Source organism: Frieseomelitta varia, unplaced genomic scaffold (genome assembly GCF_011392965.1).
Source record: "Frieseomelitta varia isolate USP_RPSP 00005682 unplaced genomic scaffold, Fvar_1.2 scaffold_587, whole genome shotgun sequence".
Lineage (NCBI taxonomy): Eukaryota > Metazoa > Arthropoda > Insecta > Hymenoptera > Apidae > Frieseomelitta > Frieseomelitta varia.
In genome coordinates this window covers 760,966-775,080 of record NW_025110353.1, presented here as the reverse complement: position 1 = coordinate 775,080, position 14,115 = coordinate 760,966, and the positions used below count along the sequence as shown (strand labels likewise).

The 14,115-nt window shown below is 34.5% G+C and overlaps 5 protein-coding genes across 9 annotated transcripts in view; 3 read left to right on the top strand and 2 right to left on the bottom strand.

Annotated features, from left to right (window-relative positions):
• Window positions 1–406: 406 nt before the first annotated feature.
• On the top strand, window positions 407–1,728 carry LOC122534346 (prefoldin subunit 3). Its single transcript, XM_043664882.1, has 3 exons — window positions 407–566; window positions 912–1,456; window positions 1,573–1,728. The coding sequence occupies exons 1-2, from the start codon at window positions 483–485 to the stop codon at window positions 1,398–1,400; spliced, it is 573 nt and encodes a 190-aa protein (XP_043520817.1). The 5' UTR covers window positions 407–482; the 3' UTR covers window positions 1,401–1,456; window positions 1,573–1,728.
• Window positions 1,490–3,152, bottom strand: LOC122534348 (c-Myc-binding protein). 2 transcript variants are annotated; one of them, XM_043664886.1, is made up of 3 exons: window positions 2,940–3,152; window positions 2,453–2,574; window positions 1,490–2,354 (listed from the first exon to the last, which is right to left on the bottom strand). In XM_043664886.1, exons 1-3 carry the CDS (start codon window positions 2,940–2,942, stop codon window positions 2,210–2,212), a joined length of 270 nt encoding a protein of 89 aa, XP_043520821.1. In that variant the 5' UTR covers window positions 2,943–3,152; the 3' UTR covers window positions 1,490–2,209. The 2 variants fall into 2 exon arrangements, with proteins under 2 accessions (XP_043520821.1, XP_043520820.1); XM_043664885.1 differs by lacking the exon at window positions 2,940–3,152 and adding an exon at window positions 2,722–2,933.
• A 133-nt stretch (window positions 3,153–3,285) lies between these two features.
• LOC122534345 (transmembrane protein 267) lies at window positions 3,286–4,474 on the top strand. The gene is made up of 2 exons (XM_043664881.1): window positions 3,286–3,700; window positions 3,780–4,474. Exons 1-2 carry the CDS (start codon window positions 3,413–3,415, stop codon window positions 4,110–4,112), a joined length of 621 nt encoding a protein of 206 aa, XP_043520816.1. The 5' UTR covers window positions 3,286–3,412; the 3' UTR covers window positions 4,113–4,474.
• Window positions 4,475–4,934: 460 nt separating this feature from the next.
• LOC122534347 lies at window positions 4,935–8,045 on the top strand. The gene is made up of 3 exons (XM_043664883.1): window positions 4,935–5,542; window positions 6,484–6,605; window positions 7,234–8,045. The coding sequence occupies exons 1-3, from the start codon at window positions 5,540–5,542 to the stop codon at window positions 7,418–7,420; spliced, it is 312 nt and encodes a 103-aa protein (XP_043520818.1). The 5' UTR covers window positions 4,935–5,539; the 3' UTR covers window positions 7,421–8,045.
• A 3,577-nt stretch (window positions 8,046–11,622) lies between these two features.
• LOC122534343 (single-minded homolog 2) overlaps window positions 11,623–14,115 on the bottom strand; it is a 28,092-nt gene continuing 25,599 nt past the window's right edge. For all 4 annotated transcript variants that reach the window (XM_043664876.1, XM_043664879.1, XM_043664877.1 and 1 more), the window contains one exon: window positions 11,623–14,107. In XM_043664876.1, coding sequence (XP_043520811.1) covers window positions 13,365–14,107 — 743 coding nt within the window. In that variant the 3' untranslated portion in view covers window positions 11,623–13,364. The remainder of the gene's footprint in view (window positions 14,108–14,115) is intronic.

The window sequence follows — 14,115 nt, the reverse complement described above, 5'->3', positions numbered from 1 at the left end:
AATAAACTAATATTAACGATTCTATTTATATATACATTTATTACAAATCTATCTCGTGTATCGTTTTCAAAAATTTTATTTTTCGAGTATTGAACTTATCGTTGTTTAATGTTTTTTGTTTTTTTATTTTGTTGGGCAATTCTTTACTCCAATTTTATATGTAAATATATTCAATTCGTAATTACTTCAACATAAACTAAATATGTAATAGATAGATAGTATCTTATAATATGTATCTCAATTTACCACCAGAGAGCACTACCTCTTAGGTTTTGATTCAAATGTGACGCATATTTATATGTACATATATTATAAGCGACTAATTTAACTTTTATTTTTCAACAAAATTTTATATTAAATATAGTATATAAAATATTACACAATTATTTATATGTTCGATTTATATAAAATGGAATTTTTTAACATAGTAGAAATCTTCATGTAAATCTGTCACATATTATAAGAATTTGTGGTAATTCAAGATGGAAGACGGTGAAAATAAAACGGACGTTGGGCTGGATAAAGAGAAAAAGTCGTACGCTGGAATACCGGAGGCCGAATTTGTTGTAAGTATATCATTCTAACAAAAAATTTACATAATATGGTATTATAAAATTGGTACTAATATATAAATTTTATATATTTGCATTGTATTGTATTACGAAGAATATTTTTACAAAAAAGTAATTCTTGTTACTAATTTTTGTAAAATTCGGTGAAGTAAATTCCATGAAAAGAGAGCAGGAAACATTCTTTCTTTATTTTTGTATTATATTTATGTATTATTAGCATAATCCGTGGAATATACTTTCTCGAAACGATAGCCGTATATGGTCACAAAAGAAACACGATATTTGAATTTATCAGAAAATATACGTATTTTTATCTTACTTAAAATATTTTAAATTTAGGATGATGTCGATGCTTTTATGGCAAGACCTGAAAATGAATCAGCAGACAAAGTACTCCAAATGTTGGATGAGAACCATGGAAAGTATAAATTTATGGAATATAATTTATTTAATAAGAGAAAACGTTTGAAGGCTCAGATTCCAGATCTAGAGAGATCATTAGATATGATTAAAAAATTACAGCAAGAGAAAAATGAAAGCAAAGAATTAGAGACACAATTTCTTTTATCGGAACAAGTTTATGCAAAAGCTGTTATTCCTCCTACTAATAAAGTGTGTTTGTGGTTAGGAGCCAATGTTATGTTAGAATATACTTTGGACGATGCACAAGAAATGTTAACAAAGAATATCGAAGCAGCAAAGAGAAATCTAGGCTATGTTGAACATGACTTAGATTTTGTGAGAGATCAATTTACTACAACGGAAGTTAATATGGCACGTATTTATAATTGGGAAGTAAAACGCAGACAAGCTACTAAACCAACATGAAGGCTGTTTTTTAAATAAATTCAATTTGCACGTGTTGAACGCCTAAAACTCAAAGGGTAATTATATAGATGAAATAAATGTTGGATGAATTCACATGTTATTATATTTATTATAATATATGTGTTTACATTATAATTTTAATAATATAGAATACTACTGTTCTTTTTTTAAGGTTACATTATTAAATGGAAAGAGCCTGTGAATAAAAAGTACTGTTGGAAACTGTCAATGGAATAAAGGATTCAAATGCCACCACATATTTAGGTTATAAGCTAGATACACCAATATTTATGTATATTGCCTCAAATACATTTGGATTCTAACTTAATATGTTGTTTTGTGTACTTACAGAAAGGTCTATTACCATATTTATTATATTAAACTTAACTTATATTTTGATATTTTTGCAAAAAAAATATACAACTTTATAAAAACCAAAGCAATACATTATGCTTGTTAATATCTGAAATATCACATAAACCAAAATTTAATTTGAGCATAATTTTCTAATTTATCCTGCTCATTTACTTTGATTACAAACTATGTTCTATGTTTATATACTACGTTTAATTTAGTTAAAAAAAACAAATATAAAAAGTATTACTTATACTTTTATGGGCATGATTAAGAAATATGCTTATAACTAATGGAATTTGCACGAATGAAACTTAATTTATCTTATGTTTTAAATTGTCTTGGACAAGATTTGCTATATCTATTTTAAGGCACATAGTCAGTCTGACTTTCTATGAAAGTCAATGTCCAATAGGGACTAGTATTTTGTTGTTGTCTAAAACTTTGAGATTAAATTATTCTATTCCTTCGTCTGCTTCATATTTCACCAACTTTGCCTTCAACTCTGTGATCTTAGATTTAGCTTCTTCCAGTTCTTCCTTTAATAGTTTCACTTCCACATCAACTTCTGTAATACCTCCTAAATGTAGACGAATATATCTATGATACGATTTAGGAAATATACATTTTCCATTAAAAATATATATACCAAAATTTTTTGTATTATAAATCTATTGAACACGTGTTTTAAAGGATACTCTAAAGCATCATCTGGTTTTTCTGGTTCTTCATATAAAGACACAAGCACTTTTGTAAGAGCATCCATAACGCCTGCTCTTTCCAAATATTTTCTGAATTCTTCCTTTTTAGAATCAGGTGGCTGAAATATTTCAAAAATTAGAAATAATAAATTTTATTCTATGTTTATATATACAAGATAATCGTACAATTTGATGACAAAAAACATCAAGTCGCCATCATTATTAAAGAAATTATATTGAATAAAATTGTGTAAAATTAACATTACCTTAAAATTCGACATTTTTATTATCGAGTTGTCTTTATATAACTGCTTTACAATACTTGGAAGCTAATATTTATCAAACAATTTAAGGAAATTCCAACACGTGCATAACAACTCGATACGTAACGAATTAAACCATTGACGCTCGTTCAAAACAAATGTCATACATGATTTCTAAAACAATGTATATTCGAAACAATTTAAAAATGATAATTAGTTACCATTGTCAGAAGTGAATATAGTATCAGTGAAAGTTTATCTGTTCTCTTTCACTTTTTTTCACTAAAATATAATTTACGAAATTAATGTGCCTTAGATATTAAACTTGGAATAATTTCTTTCGATCGATGTCTCCCTAGTCAACAAAGCATCTTGTTTCGACCCATATCCGATTTTAAAATTTTATATCTCATGATAAAATTTAAGTAATTGTAAAATAAAAACAAACAAAGCAAAATAGAGAATTATAAATAAATTCGAGCATTTAATAAGTTTTAAATATAGCTTAAAATTTGTTAAATTCGTTTAACTTAGCTGAAATATAGTATAATGAGAAATGTCGTATGTACTATATCAAAGCATTAATCATTCAAAATGGCGAGATAATATTTGTTGCAATTTTCTCACTACTTTTTTTTTGAACAAAGAACTTAATAAAAACGAATTTGAAATTATTTTGAAAAAGCTTATTGTAATGTTTCTTGGAAAAAGAGAATTATTTTTACGAGTGGTGCTGACTGGTTTTATAGGTATTTGTTCGTTCATTGGTGATCAAGGTTTAAAATATGGAAAAACTGCTGTGGCACGCGCGATTTTTGACAATGTCACCCATGCAATTGTGGGTGGTCTTACTTGGGCAGTCATTTTAAATTTGTCAAAAAAATCTCTCACTCAAAACTTCTCGAGTATTTTCTGCAGTTTTTGTTTGTCCTCTTTTGTTGATGTGGATCATTTTATTGCAGCATGCAGTTGGAAGTTAAGTGTAAGTAACGTTATTACCTTTTATGTATAATTTCTAATAATGAAATCTAAGTTTTAAATTTTGTGACTTTTCTTTGCAGGATGCTACGCATTTAGAAAAACGACCATTTTTTCATTGCACTACTCTTCCTATAACAGCATGGCTTATGATGAATTTTTATGCAAGTGTATTTAACCATCCAAAACTCAGCTACTATTCCTGGATAATATTGGCAAGTTTTTTAAGTCATCATATAAGAGATGGTACAAGAAGAGGTTTATGGTTTTGTCCCATTGGTTCTACACAATCTATTCCGTATTATTTATACTTAAGTATGAGTATGATGCTTCCTCATGTGTTGCAATGGTTGATGGCACCGTCTGTGCACGAGGTTAAATCTCCAGAAGATGAAACATTAATTGATATTGTATAAATAATGTAAAGTAATTAACTGTATATATGTACATATATATGAGAACATAATCTCATTTTTACGTTAGTACCATCTATATTTTTTTAATAATTTATATACTTTTTGATTAAATTTATTATAAATAAATATTATATTTGTACAAATTTTAAAAAAACTACAAGCATTGTAAATATGAATATATCTTGATTACTTGATAAAAAAGAATGAAAATAAAAAATGTTTCAAGAAACATCCTTTTTGCATGGTAACAAAGGACTGTGCAAACAATCCGACTTATTTTAAAAAGCAACAGGAAGTTGTATATTTTATATTTATTATTTTATACTTTTGTATTTATCATAAAACAGGAAAAACATATATTACATAATTACCACTCATATTTCTACACCTTATGGCTATAGCAAGGCCAAACAAATCATTTACCAATAATTTTTAAACAAGTGAAATTTCCTGAAATTATTTCAATTAATAATAATAAATACTACGGTATTTATACTTCAAACTTCTAGGTTCGTTTTAAAAAGTATATAAAAGTCTTTAAAATTCTATAAAAGTTATATTATTTTATATCAACATCTCGTGAAGTTGTATTGGAAAAAATTGTTACGTCCAAGTTTACATGGTTGTTTGCAAAAGCAAGAGTATTTAATAAACGCTTATTATTCATCTATATCGATTTTATATTTTTTGTATCACATGTCGAATTTTTGTGATTGAGGTGCAATTGAACGATATCCGTGTAAATAAGTATGTATATACTGAGGATTTAGAGTGGACGCGGAAGACGCGGATGCCCTTGTAAAGTCAGCAGCGTGGACACGTGTGTATACGTACACCTTCTACAGGCTGGAGGGGTTTATCAGCATTCAGCATTGCTTCGCTGGCACTCTTACACACTTTACTTCACTCTTGTATTCGTTCGCGGCCATATATTAGTGTTTATTTACCTAGCTACCTCTTCTCTCGAGCAACGATAGAGTTTACGTCTGTGTCCAAAAAAGTCCGCAGTTTATTGCTAGTGAAACGATCGGTCTCACAATCGACAATTCCAACTGTGTTATTATCCTCTTTTTTCATGTTTTCACCATGACGCTGTTCGATTTTTATCGCGAAAAGTTTGTTTGCTTTGAACACGCTTTTGATGAAGAATTACTGCTCGTTAGTTGTGCTGCGCGAGAAAGTTATCGGTGATATCGAGTTTTATTTTCTCGATTGTGTTACACCCTCTTGCATACAACATTTTTTAAAGGCGCATATAAATAGGAAAAGATTTCGTTAAATAAGAACTCTACAATACCACCAGATTCTCGCAGATATCGCATCAACCACGATAACACGTTGATACCGATATCTTGATTGTGTGTCAGTCCGGCATTGTCTTCAGGGAGGTCCAGTGTTACTATTACTTCGTTTATAGTATATTTATCATGGTGAGTATGTTTGCTTTCTCTATGGATTGTTTCTACAACGATCCTGCGACTTCTGACCACAAATTGTATTCCAGCTAAATGTAATGCAAATCGCTTTAATACACACATACAAGGTTGTCGCTCGTCTTACGATTATAATGATTAAACGAGTGTTCATTTACCGACTCATTCTGAGTAATTGTTCTATGCGTATCGTTTCGATGGAACAATAGAACTTTGCGTTTGTAGGTAGTTAATTAAATTAAACAATCATTATTACTTATCACGCATGCATTAACGTTTCATGAAATTTCGCATGAAATCAGGTTAATCATAGACTCGTAATGAAGTTTATTTTGTAATACTAATTACGGCGACTCGAGCGGTTCCCTATTAGAGATGCAACTATGTATATACTTTCAAGGTTGAATTGGCGCAAGAAGAATCACTGGAATTATGTGAATTATGTGATGAAAGTGATTTGTGAGGAATATTTAAAATTTTATTGTATAGCTTAAGATAATACCATTCAGTAACAGCATTATGCATTATTTCACTTATCTCGAACGTTTTGTATAATAACAAAACGTAACAGCAATTCTAAATTTCCTGTTTGTTGCCAATATGTTTATCAAGTTTTATGTCATCCTGACGCGTTAAACGCAGGTTGTGAAATAACGCCTCGAGGAAATGCAAAGCAACCGTGCGTGACAAAGATTCTTTCACATTCTTGCATTCTCACTGTGTCCATCTTGTTACGCCCTCGCTCTATTGGCACATTTCGAATTGGCACGCGAGTCTATCATATCAGGAGGAATTCTTTATCTTCTTTAGTTGACCGTTTTTAAAACAAATTATCATATATCATTAAATCATCAACGAGGGATCTTCGGAATTTCTAAACATATTTTATCAAAATCTCTTGTCAGCGAAGATCTAAAGCGAAATGTTTGATTTTTCAGGAAGCCGATGACTTGTTGCTGTATTTTGCTATAGCAGCAGGTGTCGTTGCCGGTGTTCTGTTGCTACTCTTTGTTTTAGTGTGCGTACTGTTTGTCAAAGTCAATCGATTATCGAAAAATGGGTGAGTATCTTTTTGCAAAACAGTGGCTCTTTCTTTTCCTCATCGATGTGTGCAAAAATTCATTCCCGATTTTCGCTTACAACCATTTTTTACATTCAACGCAAATGCTGTCGAGCTTTGCTTAAAAAAGAGGAAAAGGGGAAAAAATGGCTTTGCTTCTTGAATGATGATAGTTTGAACCTGTTTTAATTGAAATATTTGACGGGTTTTCTGATTAAACTCGGTGGATATTCAGCGGCATAGCCGGCGTTTCGTTTTATTGGGACGGGCCACGTTCTCGACGAACTAGGAATCCGAATAAGTCACGTAAGATTTATATTCTAAACGAGTGAAAAGAAATTATTAATTCATGACTCACTACGGTATTGATAGCGTATCTTTTGCCGTGCGCGACGCGATTATTTAGTTTATCTTTGTAAAAGAATGTGAAATGGATACGGGGAATTAAAATGGCTTGCAGGCGATCAGATTCCTCTTTTTTTTTTTATATATTTATTTTCCTGACTGTCTAAAGTATACCTACATATTTCTGAAGCAAAAATATTTCTTGAATAAATTTGAAATTGCTTTTATATTATATCTTTTAGCCTAAATTTATTATTTTCTTAAATCGGTAAAAATTATTCAGGCTCAATCAGCTGCATAAACAAACCATGATAGCAGACTATTGTTACACGAACCCGACGATCGTGCCAGGAGAATTGCTATCACGTCGAGGATTTTCGATGTACAGCGGTTCCGATAACATTGATGATGATTACAGAACGAAGAGGGATCATTCTGGCAGTTATCTCGAGGCGCGATCAAAATTCTGACATAACACGAATGCGTGATTTATGTAAAATTCATCATACAACAAATTAAAGACTCGACTGGCGTAATTAATTAATTATACTCTCACGCGAATTTAATTATTATCTGCCATAAAATTTGTTTGTACATATATAGTTATTTATACATGTGGAATTTCGCTTTTGATATAAAACGATTAAACTAAAGTAAAGAAACGTATTTTTTTTAGAAAATATGAAATAGTTAAAGAAAAATAAATCGTGTTTGAGTTTATTTTATCTATAAATGATAATGCTGTGCAACAAGTTATCAACTACTTAGGAAGTTATTAGTACATTTGATTGCCGGTAGATTACGCTATGTGCGTTAGCCACGGAGAAGTAGTTCACGATGATAAGTATTAAAATTTAGAATAAATATAAATATAACAATTATAAAATATACAATCTATCGTATAATTTAATTAAAATCATTATTAAAAATTGTCTACATGTGTTCGTTATCTCGTTGTCATCTTTTGTTTTAATCATTTATTTTTCATTTCTAATAATCATTAGTGATTGAATTCCAAAGATTCTTTATGTAGGATAGCGTCTATTATATTTGTAACGTGTAATAATTATAATAAAATAATTATTATGTTTCTTAGTTTGTTGTCTATTCATTATCATTTTGTAGTGACAATTTTTCAATCAAAAATAACCTAATTGGTCATTTCAATAAATATATATATATATATATATAAAAAAAACTATTAAATATTTTCCTCCTCGCAGGAATTAAATAATATTTTCGACTGAATGTTTACAAACTCGTGGAAAATACCGCACGTGACTCCATTAAATTCGATTTCATACAAAAAGCATTACGTATCCTCCAATTTAGAATCGAATTTCATCAATAAATTATACTTTATATTTATTCTCCAATCGTGCGTAATCCTCTTATCGTGCATTTCCATTAATGTCCACTTAACTATCGGGCAACGTATGCGTTCTGGCAATTATTCCCTCACGATCCGACTTCACTTCAGAAACTGAACACCACTCCGAGACTACTCCTCGATATCTCCAACGCGAATCGCAAGAGAAATCGATTAATAGAATCTGTATCGATAACCAGAGGGCGTTGGTGTAACTAGTTTCGATCCTCAACGGCGGTAACTCAGTATCCCGGTATCGTTAAAAACTAAATGAATATTTTCGAAAATGGGAAACAAGCATGAAAAATGGAGAGAACGAAGAATATTATCGAAGTTACAGTATAACGTCCGCCGGAACGCTGAATGGAAATTCCACGCTGGATGGAAATTCTACAGGATGGAAGAGAGAGAGACGATGGCGGCAGGTGCATGGGTTAACCAAGGAAATCTACGACTCCATTAAGTGGTTGCACCAGGTACTTACTTGCAGATCTCTTTTTACGAACGGAAGTGGAGCACCTTCCGACCGATATACGCAACAATGTCGAAGTGGGTGGCGATGAGAACGTAGGTAGGGATGCAGACGATGCTACGGGGAGTAGGCAATAGTATGGGGATAGGCCGTAATTGGTATAAAATCATCGAGCAAACACATCGGACAAGACAGCCTGAGGGTTGTGGGCGGTGTTACGTGCCGTTGCCTTGGGAACCGTGGGGCGACTCTGCTAAAGCACCCCTTCGCCTTGATTGCGCACAGGCCCAACCGCCCCGTGTACGTATGTATGTTCTACACCCTGTCTGTCTATGTGTGCGTGAGTGTCACGCTGATACTGCGTGCATCTATATGCGGGTATTCGCGAAAGCGCCACCTGGCCTCGTCTACATCCCAGATTTACAAGGCGTGCACACGGTCCGATTTTTCCTTGTGTGTGTTACACGCTTTCTGCCGACTGTCCACAATTGTCGACGTAACATCGCAAAGATCAGCTATGTACTTTGGAAAATATCTCTTGCGTTTGGTGGTGTCTTTCTTTTTCGTAAGATCTCGAGTCGAGTTTCCCTCGCATCTCATCACTGGTCATTATAATGAAATTATAGTTTAGATCTATCTAAATATAACGATGTTCATTGTTTTTTCAATAATTTATTAAATTCAGTTACAATTCCTGTTGTTTAGAGTGGAGATTAAAATAAAAATTATAGCGGAGCAGGCTGTTGAACTCTGCCCCTTAATAATAAGGGAATATCACCCCCCTCTCTATTTGGATATACCTATATACTTAAGTATTTCCACCGGCACACGCAACTCGTCGAGTGTTTAGTTTAACCGTACCCCGTGAATCTGCGTTTATATTCCTAATCGGGCTGGATTACGGTCAGTTTCGTCCTGTTCCTCATAAACCATGCCACGAGACATATGTTATTCTCCGAACGTTCAATCGCAACATGCGATGTTTTTTTTTCGCTCTCTGGCGAGAACAAACTAACTACTCATTGCACGTGTCGTTGAAAATATAATCCGACCGAAAGTCTGTCAGTTTGTATTTAATTCGCACAAATTTAGATTTTTATGTCGCGTTCGATTAAATAATATTTGATTCTACTGACAATAAAAATTGCGTTATTTTATCGATGGGTTTCTTGATGTCAAGGATATACTAAACTTCCTCTGTTCGGTCAGTCAACATAAATTGCCATCGTTAAATTTGAAACATACGTTTAACAAGAAAACTTCAATTTCCACAATCATATAATAGATTCTCGTCAAATTAAGGTATCCTTTCGGTCTTCCTTTCTCTGATTCTCAGTTTAATCGCGGTCAATGTCGAAACGTCGCCATCGAAAATGGATCGCATCCGTTACGGGTGATCGCGTAATTTCACAGGATCGTGGCTGCGTCAGATTCGCTGGCCGAAGAATTTAACGAGGCGCACGCGACTCGCCCCCCTCCGGTGCGATCACCAGTCATACACGTTCGATAATAGCGGCCCCCGTAAACGTGAACACCCTTAACCACTGTGTTCTCGTTACACCAATCTCACGGTTGATGTATATTCATGGACCTGTCCGCGTATTTCGAACTAGAGAATTGTGTAAATGCCACCGATCCCTCACCGAGCCTATTCTATCGTTCTCGTGGAACGGTGGATTTCGAGTAATGTACGACGATGCGCAGATCGCAAATATTTTGTAGAGAATCTCTCGAGTGGGAAATAATCGTAAATACTATGTTTATCGGAAAACTAAAAAAGAATTGAAATTTTCAATCAATTTTACTACTGTTCCTTTACCAAAATTTTAGAGATTCGACGATTTTTCATACGGAAGAGAACTCGAAAGTAGTTGGTTAATTTCCTCAGTTCTCACAGCGACGAGTCAACTTTCGAATTATACGAACGCAGTGTGATTTCGTCGTCGAATAGAAAAATTAGTGACTCGTCCCATGAAACCTGTCTTTTCAGACGTCGCTCTAATGGCTGACGACGATTATAAAGAGGCACGTGCCTCTCTTCATGAGCGACCCCATGCAGGCTAGCACGCGACCACCGAAAGCTAACCGAAGAATCGCACAAGGTACAATTAATTTATTGTTCGTGCTGGTATAGTGACAATTGGGGGAACCCTGGAGAAAAACAGGATCGTTGTTTTCTTCTATTTCGTTCGAGGGGATTTCACGAACGGATGCTGCCAGCCGATCATCAGCCTTTGTCGTCGGATAGCCAACGATCTATTCAGAATGTTATATTTCTCCATTTTTAAAATTATGACTAATTTTATTAAAATTATGACTTTCGAATTGAGAACAGTTCCTTTTTCTTTTAACGTTAGGAAACATCTTTTTCATTTAAATTAAACAATTAAACAATCAAAGACGGAAGCAAATCGTTTATTTAAGAGATTCCATATAGGACACTCATATGTTTCAGCTTAATCTCGGTAAATTTACTAAAAGCATTCTCAGTTATGTTGTCTGCTTTTCACAGATATTTCCAGAAAAGTAAATTCCCACAATGAGAGAAAAACTTAGCTACAGAGTATGAAATCATACAGAAAAGTCTATTCCGTGTAGTTTCATCTTTCAAATAATTTCCCTTACAATAGGACTTCTTCAGTTAATTAAAAAAAAGAAAAAAAAACGGAAACATAAATCATTGATTTATTATAATTTCTCGTTATTTCCAAGATACAATGGTGTGTATTTGATCACGATCAAAGAGAATTTCTCATCATTCGAAGAGGAGGATCCATGTATAAAAAAAAAAGAAAAGAAAGAAAGAGAGAGCAGATCAATAAGATAGATCATCAGAGGAAAATATCGATTATATTTTTCTCGCAATAGGTATGCAGCGCGCGCGCCATTAGTTTTACAATATTTACAACACTTACAATAGTATCGTATCGTACAACGCTCGGCGATTATCGCTCAACTACCAATCGTACCTTCGATTTATTAATTTACATCGATTATAAATAATAGTGTTTCGCAATTCGTAATGTGTACACGTATATTATACATATGCCTCGTGGCGCTAACATGACGGCCTTGAGGAACTGTTAAGGATACTAAATGTTCGATAATAAAATATTTCGATGATTAAAATGTAACTGGGATCGCCAGAATACTCTATGATCGTATTTACCAAGTATTGGATTTTGGAGGTGTGCACGATGTTTAAATAAACGTGGAGCAACGGTGATATTTGTACCTTTCTTTTCTCTTCTCGTAAGAAGCGGGCGTGTTTCTTTGGTCGGTTGGTACAAACACTGGGTCAGTCTTCGGGTCTATCTAAGAAATATCTAGTATATTTATATATAGAAGTTTTTTTTTGTAGGAGCTACGAACGACTATGCAATGTACATCTCTACATTAAGTATCTCCCGCTATGCACTCAGATCTCCTTCGATTCACTTTTCATTTTATGTACAGTTACGCGCTAGTATCTTCCTATTGGCGAATAAATGCTAGTGTTAGTACTTTTACAGAACAGTTTGTGTAATTAAATCGTATAAAATCATTCGCCCATAGAGAGGATCGTGTTAAAACATCTTACGTTTGAGAAGAATTTTTGGCTACACACGTCCAGCGTGTAATTTGCAGAAATCGTCTTTCTTTCGCTTGTTCTTTTTATATTTTTAAATGGTGTTTCGAAATCAGCTTTTTCCCCCGTTAGTATTAACTCGAATTTGAAATTTTCTCGATTCCGACTGTTCCTTCTATGAAAAAATTCGTTAAATTAACAAGTTTGACAGCATCCGAATAAAAATTCTGATGAAATACACGATCGGAACGATTGCTTCACGTGATAGCGTGAACCTAACGTTAACGAATATCAATGAAACAGTTAAATGGATTTCAGTAAATGTTTAAGGACATGTTAAGAGGCATTCTTACACAAAACTGAAATTGCATTTGCCGTTATTACACCCTAACATATCCGAGGTTCAACTTATATCGATCTCGAAACAATTAATTACATCTACATACGTAATTAGATCTACATTCCTCGAGCAATAAAGTTAAGTGATATGTGAATAAAGTACAACTGATCCAACGATCAACCAATTTTGGAATAGATTGCCACTCGTTGCCAGTAGATATTCTACAATACGACAAAACCTTTTCAATTGTATGTTCTTAAATAATTAACGTTTTCTTACGTATATCGACTGTACATTTAGTTTCCTTAAAGTAAGTTTACGGAAATTCGGCAGTACTTGGCATTTCCGGCATTTTCAATGTTCCTATATCCATTCACGGTTCGCCGATCGCAATGTTCTGACTATACTCCACGAGTTCACGATTTCTCGTTGTAACCTCTGCCCGAAATGATCTTCCAAATTTCCGACGGTCGAACGCACCAGATCTTAGCTCTCACTTGCACGACCTGTTCGCGTTCATCGTTCAACATTACTCTTGAATTGTCAATGTTCGAGCATTCTTGCAGGAAATCGTTGTTCGTTCGGTTGGAGGGCGTATCACAATAGCACGACTCGTTGTTACAATTGTTATCAACGTGCTATGCGCAAGGCGCGTCTAGTTGGTGTCAGTGAACGAACTGATGATGCGCTTCGTAATGATGCTGGTAGTGAATCAAGTCTTGCACGGAGCTCGGGCTGTATTGCTGCGAGTCCACGATCACGCTGGTGTAACTGGCTGGCGTTGGTTCTTGATGATGATAAGAATGCTTCGCAGGATTGTTGTTGGTGTTGTAGTGGCTCAAATTGGGCTGGTATGACGATTCGTAATGTTGAACGTTGTTGGAAGCACTGGCACTGGCACTGGTACTTGCTGTGGCATTGTGAGTTTCGGTGTTCAGGCCGCAACTGGGATACATTATCACGCCGCCGACTTCGTTCAAGTTGGATGGCGCCGAGTCAGGCATATAGTGATGATAGTACGGGTAACTGTGGGGTACGGAATACACGCTCAGAGCACTCGGCAAATGAGTATCCATGGCATCAGTGCTGCAACAGGAACTCGACGAGGTGGAGTAAGGTCTGTTCTGTTGGTTACTTTGAGGGCTATGTTGCTGCTGTTGCTGCTGCTGCTGCTGCGGCGGCGGCGGTGGTTGCTGTTGTTGAGGCTGTGGCTGTGGTTGTGGCTGTGGCAAGCTTGTCGGAGGTGTCGAGTGATCTAGTAGATGAGGGGAATGCTGATGCTTCTGCTGAGCGTTTTGGGGGCTGTGCTGCTGTAGATTCGATGGGGAGTTAGCGTGGTGCATGGGATGAGGAGGATGCTGTGATTCTTGTTGTTGCGGCACGGAAGCTAACGGGTCTTGGTGCATGTCTGAAAGA

Bases quoted from the DNA above. Each gene is read 5' to 3' on its own strand.
- LOC122534345 (XM_043664881.1), top strand. From the start codon at position 3,413: ATGTTTCTTGGAAAAAGAGAATTATTTTTACGAGTGGTGCTGACTGGT. The intron at 3,701-3,779 runs GTAAGTAACGTT...TTTTCTTTGCAG, and splicing joins CATGCAGTTGGAAGTTAAGT to GATGCTACGCATTTAGAAAA.
- LOC122534347 (XM_043664883.1), top strand. The intron at 6,606-7,233 runs GTGAGTATCTTT...AAAATTATTCAG, and splicing joins AATCGATTATCGAAAAATGG to GCTCAATCAGCTGCATAAAC.
- LOC122534346 (XM_043664882.1), top strand. From the start codon at position 483: ATGGAAGACGGTGAAAATAAAACGGACGTTGGGCTGGATAAAGAGAAA. The intron at 567-911 runs GTAAGTATATCA...TTTTAAATTTAG, and splicing joins TACCGGAGGCCGAATTTGTT to GATGATGTCGATGCTTTTAT.
- LOC122534348 (XM_043664885.1), bottom strand. The intron at 2,355-2,452 runs GTATCCTTTAAA...ATCGTATCATAG, and splicing joins AAACCAGATGATGCTTTAGA to ATATATTCGTCTACATTTAG.